This window comes from Lagenorhynchus albirostris, chromosome 15 (genome assembly GCF_949774975.1).
Source record: "Lagenorhynchus albirostris chromosome 15, mLagAlb1.1, whole genome shotgun sequence".
NCBI classification, from domain to species: domain Eukaryota; kingdom Metazoa; phylum Chordata; class Mammalia; order Artiodactyla; family Delphinidae; genus Lagenorhynchus; species Lagenorhynchus albirostris.
In genome coordinates this window covers 1,669,606-1,686,216 of record NC_083109.1, presented here as the reverse complement: position 1 = coordinate 1,686,216, position 16,611 = coordinate 1,669,606, and the positions used below count along the sequence as shown (strand labels likewise).

The window sequence follows — 16,611 nt, the reverse complement described above, 5'->3', positions numbered from 1 at the left end:
GGGACCGGCGCCCCCCCCCCACCCCCGCTTCCAGGTGCTGCCGTCAGCCTTCCTGCGCCCTCACTGCCCAGCACCCGTTTGTGGGACTCCACGAGGGGGCGCCCGAGACCACTGCTCAGAGCTCCATGCCCCGTCAGGAATGGGCCGCCAGGCTCGCAGCCGCTTGGGTCCAGGATGCTAGTGGAGTTGGTGGGAGGAGGGGGCACTGTCCAGGAAGGGCTGCCTGTGCACAGCAGGGGTGGGGGTGGGGCGGGGCTGGAGCTTGAGCCGCCCTGGCCTCCCAGGCCCCTACTCCCTGCAAGGGAGCAGATGCTGGGCTGAGGGTGGCGTGCAAGACCATTTCTGAGATAGAGGGGTTCAGAAGACCAGCCTTCTTGGCCTTCCCACCCCCTTTGGATGTGGGCCAGGACCCAGTCCGCTACGCTGCTGCTGGGGCCGTCTGCTGGCTGGCGGCGTGGGCTGTCCTGGCCGCGGGCAGTCGGGTGGGGAGCACTGCTGGGCAAGCTGGGGTGCCCCTGGCTCTCTTCCCAGCTGCTGGTGATGGGTGAGGGGCTGCCGTCCTTGGGGTCCCTCGGGCTCCTGGCTCCCCTAGGTCCCTTATTCCTCAGGACGGCTTCTTCGAGGCTGTGGGAAGTGGACCGAGGTTAGACCAGGAGGCGCAGTAGTGGCCTTGTGTGTCCTCTTTTGCAGCAACACTGGGCTCTCACCCAGGGCCTCGTGGGCAGTTTCTGGGAACTCAAGAGCCCACACTTGTTTGCAACAGCAACGGACACCAGGGCAGGGGCCCGATTGGAGGGTGAGCCTTGGGAATTTGCTGGAAGCACAGACCCTCTCCCAGGTGTGATCCTAGAGTCAGCCTGGCCCCAATGCCTCCCTTGCCGCCTTGCAGAGGGTCTGGGACATTCTGGATAAGCCGAGCTCACGGGGCAATTCTCTCAGAATCCCCAAGACATGGGCTAGGTGCTTCCATGGGCCTGCCTCTGCGGCCACAGGGAACGGGCATCTGGTCCTTGAGACCCTTACAGGTGGGACCTGCCGAGATACTGGGCTTCAGGCCCGTCTCTGATGCAGAACCAACTCTAGGTTCTAGGTCAGACAGATCAAGTTGGAATCCTGACCCCATGTACCAGCTCCGTAACCCTGGGCAAGTTACCCCATCTCTGAGCCTCAGTTTCCCCATCTGTGAAACAGTGATGATTCATCACTGGGCTGGGTCATGAGGCCCAAAGGCAGTAACGACTGGACGCTGTCTTGAGCTGCTCCATGCGCACAAGATACAAGGGCGCTGCCCCTGGCGCTGAGCCATGTGGCACAAGCTGGGCAAGGGTCCTGTTCTCACTGATCAGCCCTGTGAGTGCCTGCTGGGGAGGCCCTGCCCTGGCCCAGGTGGGCGGGTGAGGGTGGGAGTGGGCTTGACTCAGTGTGGAGGGTGGGGGCGGACACGGTGCACCCTTTTGGACCGCGCCCACCAGGACAGCTTCCAAAAATGCCCAGTGGGATGTGCCACGAGATCACACAGGCGTGCTGGCCTCCTCCACCGCTCACCCGGCAAACACAGGCTGCAGTCACCTTCCCGGCAACAATGGCGCATTGTGGCGGCCACAGCCCAGCCTGCGACGCAGGCCTGCTTGGACAAACACCAGGCAGCATGCAGTATCAGCTAGCTCAGGCGTTCTCAGGCTTTCGTGGGCGCCCGGAGGCCTGGCCTGAGCTGCCACTGTGGCCGGAGCAGGAAGTGGGAGGATGTCCTGATACCCGAGGCTGGAGCGGGGGGTGGGGGAAGCCCACAGGTACCACCCTTGGCGAGCACGTGAGCAACCCCGAACCCCGAGAGGGAACAAACACACCCACACCCTGGAGCAGCACCCTCTGCTGCTGCTCCTTTTGGAAGGTGCACAAGAGGGTCCAGGAGTGCCCACCCCATCCTGGTGGGACTGGGAGAGGGGGAGGGGTTCAGGACCACCAGGCCTGGGGGCTGCTCATGGCCCAGGACGCCCCTTCTCCCCTGTGACAACGAAGACGATACGACCATCCTCAGCTGTGTCCCTGGAATCTCACGCTAGCCCTGGTATCGCCCCCTTTCCAGAGGGAAGCAGGCTGGGGGTGAAAGGGCCAGCCCGCGAGAAGTGCAGTCAGGGTTCACGCAGGGCTGACCCGGGTCTCTATCACAGGGCTGCTCCGGGAGAGGCTCCAGGGCTGGCTGCTGGGCTCCAAGTAGCCAGAAAGGTGGGGTGGGGGCATCAGTGCTGTGGCCGCCCCGCCCAGCCCTGGCCGCCCACCTTTGCTCCACTGGTCTGAGGCCCGCTTCCTCTTCTGTGGGCCCCGCTCATGCTCCGTGGCGCAGAAACCCCTGGGTCCCTCGGCTGGCAAGCTCTGCGTGGCCCCCGCCTCGGTGCTCAGGCCCACCTGATGGGGTGGGGGTGTGGTCATGCTGAGGACCCTCCCCGAAGCCTGGGGCAGCCCTGGTGCCCCCATCTCACCCTGCTGTGTGGCCGGGCACCCACCTCGCTGTCCGAGGTGTCTGGCTTGTCTAGCTCATCCGACTCCAGCTGCTGTCCTTGGGCTTTGCTGAGCTCTGCAGGACGCAGGGTGTGGGTCAGGCCAGGCTGGTGGCCTGGGAGTCTAGCGGAAGCACAGGCCTCTAACCTGCCGTACTAGGACCAGTGGCAACAACTCTTCAGATGAGGAAACTGAGGCACAGAGGGACCGAGGAACCTGCCTTGGGGTTGAATCCAGGCCCAGCGTCTCCAGCACGCGTACAATGACCCCACCAGCTGGAGTGTCCCCTGGCTTGGTTGCTGGGTGACGGTGAACTCCCTACCTGCCCGGAAGCCCTAATTGTTAAGATGCTCTCCCTTCATTGCCTGTGGTCAGAAACATGCCCTCCCTGAGCCCCCAGCTGCTTTCTGGGTCCGTAGGTGGGGGGAAGCAAGTCCGAGCCCCAGGGTTTGGTTGGCCAGGCCCAGGGCGCTGAGCCAGGTCCTGGGATAGGGGCCGCCAGCTGATGCTGACCACCGCACCTCCCGCCCCCTGTGGTACCACTTGCTGTGTTCTCGTGACGCCAGTACTCACCCTCACCCGGGTGGCTGTCTCCATCAGGCCTTTGCGGGCAGGGGGGCAGTTTTGGCCTCCCTCTGTCCTCATGTCCTGGCCCACTTGGAGAGGGCAGGCTGGGGCCTGGGAGAGAATGTGAGGGTTCCTGGGGGGAAGCAAGTAAGTGACTTGAGTTCACATGAGGCAACTTCCCTGCCCTCGCCCGGCTCTGGGCGCAGCCTGCGGGACCCTGGCTGGGGCTGGAGGGTCAGCCGTCTCCCGTGTGGTGTGACTCAGGCGGCCAGGCTCTCCCCCTGGGAACCGGCTGGTGGAACAGAGGGAGGAGAGCAGCCCGGGGCTGCTGGGTGCTCTGGGCGGGGCGCGTGGAGGCCAGGAACAGGGCTTGGTCCCTTTACCGTGGAAGGTGGAGGCTCTTCCGCCTCTGCCTCTTCGGCCCCCTTGGTGCAGTCGCCGAGCCCCTGGACCCCAGACTGTTCAGAGGGCTCCACTCCCTGGGGTGGCTTGGGGCTGGGCGTGTGGGCACCTGGGGGGCTGAGTGATCCTGGCGGGCTGGCAGGCTTGGGGGCGCCGTCCCGGCCCCGGCCCCACTCCGAGAGGTCCAGGGGCTTGTCTGGGACGTAGTCCTGTGTGGCCGAGGCCTCCTTTGCCCGGGGACTGCCTGGGCCTGCGGGCCGTGGGTGCTGCCCTCTGGGCAGGGCTGCCCAGGCCGCCCCGCCCCCGGGACCCTCGGAGTGGGGGCCGGCTGGCGGGGAGGGTGGCGCCTTGCCCGGCACCGGTGGGCCCCTCAGCCCGGCACCGCCCGCCCGCCCCCGCGCCCACAGCTGCTGGGCCAGGAGCAGGTGCAGCGCTCCCTCCAGCCGCGGGTCCCGCACGCCCGCCAGGGCGCCTGGCAGGCCCAGCAGACCCACGGGCTCCTCCCAGGCCTCCGCCTCCCCGGCCTTGAGGCCCGGGGGCTGGGGGCCGCTGTGAGGGCTCCCACGGGGCAGGGCCAGGTGGCGGTTCAGGTGGCAGAGGCGGTCAGCCTGGAGGGAGCTCTTCGGGGACTTGCAGGGCTTGGCAGAGGGCAGAGAGGCCTGCAGGAAGCTGTGGGCGAGGAGGAGCCTGCTGACCACGGCCCACGGTCACCCCCGTTTCACAGGGAGGACCGGGGGCCCGGGGAGGCGAGGCGAGTGCCCAGGTCACACGGTGGGTAGCTGGGAGGGGAACGCCCGGGCCCCCTGGGCAGAGTTGACCTGGGGCCTGGGGGCTCTGAGGAGGGACCTGGCCACCAAGGCCTCTCCCTCTTCTGGGCGTCGGCTGCCTGCCCGGTCCCCTGGAGCACCCAGCCCACCCGTGGGCCCACTGCAGCCCTGCCCCCAGTCTCCTCTCAGACGCTGAGAGTGGTCTCAGACCATGGTGAGAGCCTTTGCGTGGGCTCTTCTGCGGGGGCTCTCGGTCCCCATCTCCAACCCCCATGTCCCCCTGTCCCGCCCTGGCCATTCAGGAGATGGCCACGTGGGAACTGTGCTACGGGCAGGGTAGCTGGGAAGGCCAAGCCAGGGAAGGGTGGGGCTCCTGGAGGGATAATGGGAGGGACTCCCCTGGGCTTCTGGCCCCTTCCCCAAAGGTGGGACCAGAGTAGGAGACTGGGTACCCGACTGAGGCTGCTCCCGGGGGCGGCGGTGGGCTGGGCCTCACCTGTCCAGAGGGAGGCCGTGCTCTCCAGACGGGCTTGGAGGGCTGCTCCTGGGGGGCGGCAGTGGGGACGTCCCGTTGACGGAGCCCCGGTTGGCGGAGCAGGCCCGGGACCCTGGCCGCACCACGGCGATGGTCCCGTGTAGCTGGTTGGAGATGTGCTGGGGGCTCTGCACGGGGTAGATGGGTCAGCCTGGGGGCGGTTGGCTGCTGCCCTCTGCCCTTTTCTCTGTGCGACCTTGGGCAGGTCACCCACCCGCTCTGAGCCTCGCCTCCACCCATGTCACAAGGAGCTCAGGGGTCCCTGCTTGGCACGGGCCATGTGCGTGGCACATAGCAGGGCTGGCGGCAGGCGGCTGCCAGCCTCCTGCCTCGGGCTGCCCGGGGAGAGGAAGGAGTGGGCTCTGTGTCCCTCTCCCTCACCATGTCCGGGGCCCGGGGCTCAGGCAGGTTGGCACCCGGGGAGATTTTGGCTACTGGAGACGTCCCGTACCCCACCGGCCTTTCTGTGGGAGGAGAAGCAGAGGGTGGGATGGTTGGGAGGTGCTCAGAGGGGCCAGCTCAGCGCAGAGGGCTTCCCGGTCCTGGGGCTCCAGTCTCCTGGCCTCCCCTGCCCCCCAGCAGCCCCTCCTCCCCGTGGACCCGCACCTGCGTGGCCGTCCTCCACCTCCTCATGGCCTTCCAGTGGCTTCTCAGTGACGGCCTTCCGGGTGCCCAGGGAGGGGAACAGCAGGGGTGACAGGGGTCCTGGGGCACCCTCCCTGAACTGGGGCTTGGCCCTGTCTCGAGAGGGGAGGCAAGAACAGGGTGGGTAAGGGAGGGCAGTGTCCCAGAGGCGATCAGAAAGGCGAGGACGCCCTCCTGGGGACCCAGGTGACCAGGAAAGACCACCATCGTCGGCTCGCACCGATGTCCCCGTGGAGCCCAGGCATCAGAGCTGCCGTGGGCGCTGGGGCCCAGCTCCGCTCTAGGACCTGCGCTTGCAGAACAGGGGAGGTCGCATCTGCTCTGGGGAGCCCCTCCCCTCGGCGCCGCGTGCCTGGGGCCCGTGGACGTGCTGGGTGCCTGCTGTGGCTGAGGTGTGTGGGGTGAGGGTTGCTGGGCCCTGGTGCCTCCCCCCACTCACCCTGGGCCCCGCAGCTGCTTCACCTCCTCCTTCAAGGCATCGTTTTCCTCCTGCAGCCGGGTCAGCTCGGTCGCTGCAGAAGGCGCTGATTAGGAGGGACTGGGGGAGGGGAAGCAGGGCGGGGTGGGGCCCTCACAGCCCCCAGGAGCCCCTCCTGTCCTGGCCCCAGCCCCCAGGGACACCCCCCACCCCACCGTCGCGCCGAGAGAAAGGGGCGTGTCCTCATCGGCAGACCCTATGAGACCTCATGGCTCAGCAGGACCCTCCTCATCATGGAAGGTGGGAGCTGAGGCCCCGAGAGGGCAGGGACGCCCCCTGCCTGGGTAACTGACCAGTGGGGGGCATGTGGGCGCCAGCAGGGGGCTTTGCACCATTTGTCTGTGAGTTGGGGTGTGGGCCAGATGGCGTGGCCCAGATCGCCTCTTCCCCTTTCCCCGAGACCCCTCGTCGGTCTGGGCGGGCCCTGGGGGATCGCCGGCCCCCACGGGAGGGACGCCGGGGCTGGGCTCACTGAGTAGGAAGACATGCTGCAGGCTCTGGAGCAGGGAGCTCTCGAACTCCTGCTGCTTCTTCCTGGCCAGCTCCTGGGTGACCATGCAGCGGTCGCACAGGCCGGCCCGCAGCCTGCGGGGGCGAGGAGGCGAGAGGCCGCTCTGAGCAGGGAGCCTGGGACCCGCACTGCCCCCCTCCCTGGACGAGCCCTGCCTTTCCCAAAGTGTGTTCCGTGGAAGCCCCGCCTCACCCCTACCCCGGGGGCTAAGCGCTCCATGTGCCGTTGAGTTTGGGAAGGAACCTTGAAAATGCAATTTACTTAAGGCTCTGAGACTTCCTGCGGTGGTTAATTTATGCCGGAGCTTCCCAAACTCGTTCTCCGCAGAACCCTCCTCGGCTTCCCTGTGCGTCCTGCCCCCATCGTGAGCGTGGTGTTAGGTGCCCCCACCTGTTCTCCAGCGCCCGCAGGTTCTCCTTCAGCGCCCTCTGCTGCTCCCTGAGCTGACGGTTCTTGGCACAGAGCTCCTCCGCCCTCTGGGCGTCCCTGCGGTGGGGGGGCGGGGGGGAAGGGCCGCCGTGCGCATGTTGCTCTGCCGGGGCCGGCGCTGCCCCGCCAGCCTCTCCCTGGCCTGGGACTGCCTTGAGAAGTGGGGCCTTGCAAGGGCAATGCCAGCACGCCCAAGCGAGAGTGTTCGCGGCCTCCCTGGGGACCCTGTCTCACCCATGTGCCACCTGCAGCCTCATCTGTGCAATGGGGACCTGGGGAGCCGGCCCCCGGGTCTCCCAGACTCACGACGGGTCCTCCTGTTGATAATGATTGGTCCCGGAGGCGCCCTGCATGGACGCGGCTTGCCCAGCCCCCTGGAGGGTCCCTGTTCACTGGGGGAGGGGCTTGGACCTTGGACCAGAGACTCCCCCACCCCCCAAGCCGAGCCTCAGTGTCTGCTTCTGCATCACAGCTGGTGGCAGTTCCAGAGCCCTGGGGCTGCGGGCGTGCGCGTGAGCGGCTGGGGAGCCGCTGCCCTTCCCATCTGCTGGCCCAGGGCCTGTCCTCACTCACCGGCACCTCTCTGAGTTCAGTTCCAGAAGCTTGTTCTGCAGGCCTGGAGGAGTGAGGAAAGGAGCAGAGGGTCAGGCCCAGCCGTGCTGCCACCCCTGCAGCAGAGCTGGGGCGTTTCCTGTCCCCGGCTGTCTGGCAGGGCCTTCTCCAGACACCTGCCACCTGGGTTCCCTCACTGACTCCCTGAGGTCGCCCCCTGGGCGGGCTCCCAGTCTGCACCTGCTGACAGCTTCCGCCCCCTCTCCTGGCTGCCTGGGACCCAGTGCGGGCCCAGCCTCTCCCCTCCCTGGGGTCTCTGGCTCTGGTGTCTGTCTGGAGATGGGGAGGGACCCTGATGCTGGGAGTGACCAGCTACCTGGTCAAGTCCCAAGAGGAATGTTTTTCGGGTGCTGCCAGCGTTGAAATAAAATGGGCCCTTGGGGGAGCCCCCAGCAGACCCCCTCTCCCCCACCTCATCGTGGTCTGGCTTGGGCCCTAGGCTAGCCCAAGCAGCCCCTGCCCCTCTGGGCCTCTGGGGGAGGTGGCCCAGGCCCTTTCGGGCTTCCGGGTGTGAGCGCTCTCACAAAGGTCTCGGGAGGGTGTGGCCCGGGCACTGGAGTGAAGGGAGTGGTGTGGCTGCAGCCCTGTTGCCGGCGGGAAAATCCGACTGAGCAGACCTCAGCCTGGGGGTCCTGGAGGGGAGCAGAGGGATTTCAGCTCAGCGCCCTGGAGAGCTCTAGACAGGCCTCTGGAGCCTTGAGATCCCATTGCTAGTAGGGAAGTAGGTGACCTCGCTTTTGGGGGACACTGAGGTCCCCACCTTGGGAAAGGGGCCGGTCTTGGCCAGAGCTTCTCGGGGTCTGTGACCAGGCTGGCTTTTAACTTTTGCTCTGATGCTAGCTGACCATTCAGGGACCACTCCTCCAGGGCTGCGATCGGAGGCGCTGGTCTGAGGCTGGGCTCCTGACCGCTTGCAGCTCTGGGCTCTGGGTCAGGACCCCCCTTCTGGGCCTGGAAGGCAAGGTCCCCAGGTTTGGCGAGATTTGGAGGCGATGTGTGGGAGCCCCCCGGCCTGACTTTGGCCCTTAGACTGCTGTCCGGGTGAGGGTTTGTCCATCCTGAGACGCTCACCCGTGATCTCATTCTCATGGACGTCCTTTAGCCGGTTTAGCGACTCCATGAAGCTCTCCATGGCTTCCCGTGGCCCTGGCCCTGGCCCAGGCCCCTCTGTGCTCCAGGTGTAGGGGTGGCCCCTTGGGCTCTACTGCCCCTCCATTTCCAGCCTATGGAGCAGAAAGTGCGGAGACGGTCACATTAGCTCAGGAAGGGCCTGTGGGATGTAGGGTCCAGCAGTAGCCTGGAGAGGAGGTGGGTGCCGGTCCCAGGGGGTGTGGGAGTCCTGTCTTGTGACCACCCACTGGGCCATGTCCATACCTGAGGGGCACATAGAGGGATGGGACATTCTCACTTAATCTCAACTCCCTAATCCAGTCCTCACAGCAAAGCGGATGCCTGAAGACGCCAGTTCCTGCTTGGTGCTGGGGCCGCGACGGTGCCTGCGACGCGTGTTGACGAGGCCCCAGACCGGAGATGCCCTTGCCTGCCCGCGGCCAGCGGATCGGCCAGCCAGGGCGCGTTCATCCGCTGGGAGAGCCCCCTCGGTGGGGCCCAGGTGCCCGCAGTGGCATGGACGGCCCCGTGGGGCCATGGCGGGGCCTTTGGGGGCCGGCTGGTTGTTTCCCCTGCAGGAGCTGGAGACTGTGCATAGGTGGAACTCTACCCAGCCGCCCCTTGTGGCCTGGGCCCTTTTTCCTGCCTGTGTTTCACCTCCATGAAGTGTTTGCTAAAAATTAAGAGTGTGGGGTTGGGAGCCTAGCCTAAGCTGGGAGCTGGACGGTGTGACCACCGTGAGCCCTGGCCCCTCTGAGCCGCACTCTCCTCCTTCGGGCAGTGGCCACGGTGCCTGTCTAGTGGGCACTGGTGAGTATCCTGCGGGGTCCCATGGGGTCCAACTCCTTGGAGCTGGGTGTGAGGCCGGGGCTCAGCCCAGCGACAGCTTCCTCACCATGGTGCCAGGCGCCACCCTCCACCAGGCGAGAGCCCCTCCGTCCCTGTGGCAGACCTCTGGTGGTGGGTACCGAGGCCACCATTGGCCGCCACTGTCCAGCTCTGTGTCACCATCTGTCACAGAGCTGGGAGTCAGACGCACAGCTCGCAGAGCCCGATCAGCGCAGATGCCACCAGTAAAGACCCCCGCCATCAGCGGCCCCTCTGTTCCCTCCTTGCACTTAGCCTGAGGAGCCCTGGCGGTCAGCTGACCCTGAAAATGAGCGTCCGGGGTCCTGGCACTCGCGACTCACCTGCCGGCTCCCTGCCCTGACCTGTCGGCAGCGGTTCTCGGTTTGCCTTCTGTATTCCCGGAACCTGCCCCAGGACCTCACCTTTCTTTCTTTCATGGCGCCCGCCTGGCCCAAGCCACCACCCCACCGCTGGTGCACTGCCGGCTCTGCATTGGCCACCCCAGCTTCCATGCCTCTCCCCAGGAGGCACTCTCTGCGCAAGCCCTGGGGACCTCTGCTCAAAGCTCCCTGCGGGAGGCCATGCCTGATTCCCCCCAGGGCACACTGAAGGAGGGGCGTGGTCTCGCTTGCATTTCAAAGTTTGCCCCGAGACTGGAGTGTTTGCAGCAGCAGTCTCCAAACTGGAGACCCTCAAATGCCTGCTGGCGAGTGTCCTGCAGTGGCAGGAGCATTACGGTTCCCACACTGCAGAGTGGGGGTGCCCGCTGTGGGAATCACTCACCGGGAGTGCAGAAGAGGCACAACAGCTCTGGGCTCTCAGAAGTTGGGGTGGCGGGCACCCTGGGGCGGTGGGATCAGTAACTGAGGCGAGCAGGCCCTGTGATCCCACGAGAAGCCAGGGGCCAGGGCGAGCTGCCTGAGGGGAGACTGGACAGTGGAGCCTGGCTTTCAACTGGGTCCTCGAACCCCAGGTCAAGGTCAGAGTACCGGGGAAGCCTCGAGGCTGGGACAAGCAAGAGGACAGAGCGCAGTCCTGCGTCCTGTGCTGGCCACGGGAGCTGGCGGGAAGGGCCAAATGGGGTGTGCTGGGGGGGTGAGCGGCGGGAAGGTGGGGCTCCCCAAACTCACTGTAGACCTGCCTGGCGCCAGGGGAGTGGGGGCGTCGCATGACAGCTCTGTGTCGGGTGGGTGAGGGCTCTGGGAACAAGGGGGGCTTGGGAGGGTCCCCCTCCTCGAGGCCAGGAGCCAGAGGGATGTCCTGGCAAGTTAGGGGAAAAGATGCTGAATTGCAGAGGCTGGGGGAGACCAGGGCTCGAGCGGGGTGTGCCTGATAACCCCGGCCCCACTTCCTGAACCCATCTAACCCTGATGACGTTGCGAGGAGCCCACTTTCCAGACGGGGAAACTGAGGCCCAGAGAGATCAAGTCACGCTCCCTGGCCACCCAGTGGGAAGCGGGGGTCGGGGCTTGAATTCACTCTGGTGCTGAGGATGCGCCCTCGCCGCCTTGGACCAGGTGCCCTGCTCTGCCGGCTCTGCCCTTCTTTATTTTGCGGTGGGGCTTCTGGGAGATAAGACTGGGAGGGCCCCCCCGCCCCCCTCCCGCCATGGGCTCGGGCTCCCTGCGGGCTGGGGGAGGTTGGCCAGGGAGGGGCCGAGCCACTGCGCCTGAAATTCCACCCAGACCCGTCTGTCAGGCGGTTCTTCCGCATCAGAGCCGGAGCCTGCTGCCTGCTGCCGCATGTGGGCTGGGCCAATGCTCGTAAAGGAGCCGCCCCAGGGAGCCTGCAGTGCCCCTGGGGCTGGGAGAGGCTCTGTGGACACCAAGTCTGAGTGAGAGACCAGCACCGTTCCGTGTGGTGTGGAGGCCCTGTTGGTAACGGCCCAGGGCACCCTCTGTCCCCCACACCCTGGCTCCTCTCTGTATCCAAACCGTCACAAGCCACCCAGGGCCCCGCCCGGCTGCCCCTCTCGGGGTCTCTGATGGGCAGGGGAGACACCCTCCTGCATGGTGGGCAGGGTCCTGGGCAGGATGCGCAAGCGGCTGGGGGCACAGCTGGAAGGGATGCATCTTGCTGGGAGCCCCGCATTTCCCAGGGAGGACCAGGGCTATCCAGGCCCTGGTGACAGTGCCATGGGGGTGGTGTGACTTCCCTGGGCAGGCAGGTGACAGAAGGGCGTTTGGCCTGTGAAGTAGACAGTCTCCTGGGGCAGCCCCTGTCCCAGCCCCACCCTCGTTGCAGGGAGGGTCCAAGGAAGCGGCAGGAGGAGGAGGGAGGCGGGCCCCCACCCGAGGTGGATGTGGTGGCTGTGAGTAGGAAGAATCCCCACTGTAGAAGTGCACAGGGTCTCCTGCCAGGGCTTGGGGGCCCAGCCCTCCCCGGTGGCCGCGCTGTGTTTGCCAGGTGTGCAGAGCCGCCGGGTGGGGCGCTGGGGGTTCAGGGAACTCCAGGCAGGAGGGCTCTCCCCCAGGCCTGGGGTGGGGCTGCAGTGGTGCTAGGATGAGGGGGCAGGCCTGTGGGGTAGGGCTCCGGGCTGCTGCCTCTGGGCCGGGGGGCCTGCGTACAGGGGAGGGTGGCCTGAGTTGCTGGCTGGGGTGGGGGTGGGCCTGGGGGCAGAGGCCTGAGAGCTGCTCCCCAGGGTCCTGCAGGGATCCCAGCCCCTCCTACTCGGGATGCTCAGGCTGGGAGGAGCCCCGGAAGGAGCAGGTGGGAGGGAAGGGCTGGGGGTCAGCTGCGCCAGTGACCCTGCCCACCTGCCACTCACACAGGGCAGAGGACCTCCAAGCCCAGAGGCCCCTGTCCTGCCTTCACCCTCTGCGTGACCGGGACAAGCGCTTTACCTCTCTGAGCCTCGGTTTCCTCATCTGGGGGGTAATTCCACCCCCATATCAGGTTGTTGTTAGGCTCCACCAAGTAACGTGTGTCCAGGTGACACATGTCCGGGTGACGTGTACTCAGCACTGGCAGGTGCTCAGTTAACTGCGGGTGGAGACCCTGCGTCCCCCGCGTGCCGTGCCCCCACCAGGACCTCCCCCACAGGCGGCCCCAGGAGTCCAGAGGTGCAGCTTACAGGAGCCCCTTCTCCCTTGGACAAGTTCAAGGGCCATTGCCACAAACGCCCTTTGCAGGAGGACAAGAACGCCCCCCGACCGAGTTCAGGGCAGAGGTCTCAGCGTCCAGCAGTGATGGTGCACACTCGCTCACTGCGCAGACGCTCACAGGGTCCACGGGATCTTGGCGCCGTGTCTGGGGGAGGTGCCCCCTGGACCCCCTGCACAGAGGAGGCCACCGAGGCGCCCGCTGGGGCCCTGGCCCATGGCGGTGAGGCTCTTGCTTTGCTCCTGGGTCCGCCGGGGCCCCAGACTCCTCACTGCCTGGCCGCCGCCGCCCCTGTTGGGGCCTCTCCTCCAGCAGGTCCCTCGGGTGCAGAAGCACCCAGCCCCCGGTTATACTCCTTCTCTGCCACTCATCTGTCCACCCACCTTCCCATAACACAAGGACAACGACACAGCAGTAACGATAGCGGGGGCCTAGGTTTCCGGAGCGTCCAGTCAGCCAAGCACTGGGCCGGGGCCCTACACGCTGTGTGGCGTCTACTGCAGGGGCCCTGCAACGTCCCAGAGCTCCTCTGAAGAAGCGGAGTGATCCCAGGGACACTCAGCCTGCCTGTCACCAGGGGACCATGCAGGGCCGGGCACACCGTCCAAGCCCTTTGAATGTTCTTGGCACGAGCATTTACGGAGCACCTGCTGCGTGCCCAGGCTCGGCCCACACGTGTGATTGGAGCTCGCCCGGCCTTCTGAGAAGGCTCTGACTGTCCCATTCTACAGATTCAGGCACTGAGGTTCGACGCAGGGAAGAGGCTCTGGTGTCTCTGTGTGGCCTCAGTGGTGACAGGTGAAGCCCCTTCCCTGGCACCTTTAGCCAAGTCACTGTCCCGGCTGTGCCTCAGTGTCTTAGGCCACAAAACAGACGGGGGGGGGTGTCCTGGCCCAGCTCCTGGAGGCTGGAGGGAGTCTGCGCCACCACCTCGGGCTGTCGGGTCTCATCGATGTGGTGGGCATCCAGTGCCCATCGACCACAGGTGGTCAGGGGCCCGCCTGCCAGCCCTCACGTCCCGGCGCCCGGCAGGAGTGTCACGTGCAGTGTCACTGGGCTCATGGGGCCCAGGGGGTGGCCCCGGCAGTCCCCACTTTCCACATGAGGAACCTGCAGCTCAGAGTGATGTCACCTGTCCACAGTCACCAGCTTGCAAGGGACATGGCCAGTGCATCCCCCTGGCGACCTCCTGGGCAAGGTCAGATGGCAGGTTGAGTCCAGAGAGGTGCCACTGCCGGGATGGTTTCTGACACTGCCAGACACGTAGACCCATGACACACGTGCACACATGTGTGATGCCCACACCCACACATACAGACACAACAGTATCCCAACACGCATGCGCACACCCGAGAAACGCCAAGCACGTGGGTGCCGCCCTCAGCCACCTCCCCCGCTGCACACACAACACTGCATGGGCACGGGGAGAGCTGCCTGCACGTGTGTGCACATACTCGTGGGTTGCACGTGTGTGTGCACACATGCACAGAGGCGCAAGGCAGGCTGGGTGGCTCAGGTAACAGCGGGCCCTGCAACCTGACTCCTCGAGGATGGGCCGGGGGACTTCCCTGGCGGTCCAGTGGGTAAGACTCTGCGCTCCCAATGCAGGACGCCCAAGTCTGATCCCTGGTCAGGGAACTAGATTCCATGTGCTGCAACTAAGAGTTCGCAAGCCACAACTAAGTCCTGGTGCGACCAAGTAAGTAAATAAATAAAGTTTTTTTTAAAAAAAGGCTGCGGTGCCTTCGTGGGCTGCCTCCCAGAGGCCTGGCTGGGGCAGCTGAGCCGGACCCGAGGCCCCCAGGGGACAGCGGGCTGAGGGCAGCCAGTGCCCCACCGTGCCCGGCTCTGAGCCGGGGCTGGCTGCGCCACGCACCACCCCTCACTCCTCAGCTGCACCCTTTCTGACCCGGGAGGGTCTAGGCAGTGGGGCAGGTCCCGGATGAAGTGGCAGGCCACCGGCCCCTTGCTGGTGCCCCCAGACCCTCACCCGGCGACGGGCAGTGCCAGGCCCTGCCTTGGCTCACCCAGCCCCTCTGCCCAGGAAGCGCACTGAGGTCCCTGCCCCCACTCGGTCCCCTGGACCGGGTGCCCCAGAGCAGGTGGCTGTGTCCCCTAGGCCAGCTCCGCTGCCGGGCCCACCTCCTGCCCGGCAAGCAGGGGCTGGGCCTCCGCCTTCGTGGCAGGCACCCCGACAGTGACCCCAGCTCATGCGACCCCATCCCTTGCCCCCGACTGCTGAAGGTACTCACAGGGCCCCCCGTCCGCATCGACCTCCGTGGACCTCCGCTCCGATCTGGAATGTCCTGCCCGAGAGATAGAAGCCAGCGCTGTGAACTTGCTTGAGAACAAGACATAATTTTGGCCAAACCCGCTTGACAGGTTTTTGATTCCCCCGGCCAGGAGCAGAAAAGAGGCAGAGACTGCCCAAAGCCGCCCAACGGGTTCTGCCATCGCACAGAAAGTGGCAAAACGGGTTGGGTCTGAACCCTCATAGAGATGGGATTGTTCCCCCATAATTATCGCCTGGCCCGTGCCTCTGGCCGGAGTGGGCCGGGCAGCAAGGAGAATCCAGGGCCTGGACACCGACGCGAGGGGCAGGGCAGCGGGGGCAGGCAGGGCGGGCAGGAGGGAGCAGTTGTCACCTTGGGGCAGAGGCGGGCGGCAGCGGTGCCTCCCGCCTCTCCCCCTGGCTCCCGCAGGCTGACCTTTCTGGCCTCAGTTTCCTTGTCTGTAAACTGGGGATAATGACGGCAGGCCTGTCCCTATCAGAGCTCTGTAGATGGACATCCAGGAGTGGGGTTGGCAGTGGCCCTGCCGGGTGGGAGGCCCCTGCGGGGCACTGCCCCCTCCGCACTCCCACCCCAGAGGAGAGCAGGCAGGTGGCCCAGGCGGGTGGGCACCTCTGGGTCTCAGGGCAGCCTGGGGTGCCCTGTGGGGTGGTGAGTGCAGGAGGAGCCGGTCCTCCGCTCCGGGACACTGTGCTCCGGGGGCCGCAGCCGCTGACCGCCCCTCCCCCGCTCGCCCACAGCCCTCCCCCACTCCCCTGCTCCCTCCGCCAGCCCCCGCCTTGTGCTCCCCTCCCCCCAACTCCAGCTCTGCGCAGGAGCCCTCCCCCAAGGGCGCCCGAGGGAACCCCAGGGAGTGCTCAGGGCTCAGTGGGGGAGGACCCAGGCTCCAGGCCAGTGCCCTGGTGAGGTCCCAGAGGTACTTCCTGCTCCCTGGTGAGGCCTCTGCTGGTCACTGCTGGCCGGCCCCGGGCTCTCAGGGGAGCAGCGGCACTCCGCAGGCTCCAGCTGGGCCCTGGAGCTTTGCCGATGCCTCCTGGCTGGGCTCTCGGGAGCGGTGCCTGCATGCTGAGGGGTGTTTGCGCCCGTGGGGCCCGTGTGCGTGTGTGTGCTTACCCCTTGGCTTGTGTGTTCATGTGTTTGGTGTGTTCCTGTCGTGTGGCTGGTGTACCACGGGCAAGGTAGGGGCTGTGGACGTGAGTGTGGGCTGTGTCGCCTTGCGTGTGTGTGTGTCTGGGTGTCCCCGTGGGGAGGGCAGAGGCAGGGGCAGGGCCAACCCTCAGACCAGCCAAGGTCAGCCTAACTGAGCCCTGTTTCCCTGCCCCCACCTCAGCCAGGTTTGAATCCTGACTCTGCCCCTTGAGAGCTGGGCCACCTTGGGCCAGTTACCCAAACTCCCTGAGCCGCGGCCTCATGAAAATGAAGCCATCGGCTTCACGACGGCAGCTGGGCCAGGGACCGCCCCAGGAGGTGCTCACCATGTTGCTCAGTGGATGGGGCAGGGGCTCCGCCTGGACCATGTTAGGAGTTGAGCAAAAGCTCGGGTCTCCTAAAGACAAGCTCACAGCTACCCCACAACCCAGGGACCTGAGGTGCTCACAGCGCCGTGTCCATAACTATGCAGCTGGCCTCAACGGGCGCGTGGACGAGCGATCCCCGGCCATCCACACTGTGGCTTGGGAGGAGAACACGTCTGACACACCAGCGATGCGGTGAATGTCAGGCATCCCGCTGCCGGGGCAGGGCGCTGCTCAGCAGGGGGCCGCGCCTGACTCCGCTGACAAGAGCCCAGCAGGGAAGAGCCAGGGGCGGTGGGA

The 16,611-nt window shown here is 66.2% G+C and overlaps 1 protein-coding gene across 7 annotated transcripts; it reads right to left on the bottom strand.

Annotated features, from left to right (window-relative positions):
• Positions 1 to 4: 4 nt before the first annotated feature.
• RBBP8NL (RBBP8 N-terminal like) lies at positions 5 to 14,871 on the bottom strand. Of its 7 annotated transcripts, none has more exons than XM_060122527.1 (14): positions 14,759 to 14,871; positions 8,517 to 8,668; positions 7,407 to 7,449; positions 6,795 to 6,890; positions 6,366 to 6,478; positions 5,855 to 5,927; positions 5,377 to 5,507; positions 5,152 to 5,234; positions 4,732 to 4,898; positions 3,450 to 4,137; positions 3,073 to 3,199; positions 2,505 to 2,575; positions 2,280 to 2,406; positions 5 to 624 (listed from the first exon to the last, which is right to left on the bottom strand). In XM_060122527.1, exons 2-14 carry the CDS (start codon positions 8,575 to 8,577, stop codon positions 605 to 607), a joined length of 1,800 nt encoding a protein of 599 aa, XP_059978510.1. In that variant the 5' UTR covers positions 8,578 to 8,668; positions 14,759 to 14,871; the 3' UTR covers positions 5 to 604. The 7 variants fall into 7 exon arrangements, with proteins under 7 accessions (XP_059978510.1, XP_059978511.1, XP_059978512.1 ...); XM_060122533.1 differs by lacking the exon at positions 5 to 624 and adding an exon at positions 1,566 to 1,624; XM_060122528.1 differs by lacking the exon at positions 2,280 to 2,406.
• Positions 14,872 to 16,611: the final 1,740 nt, after the last annotated feature.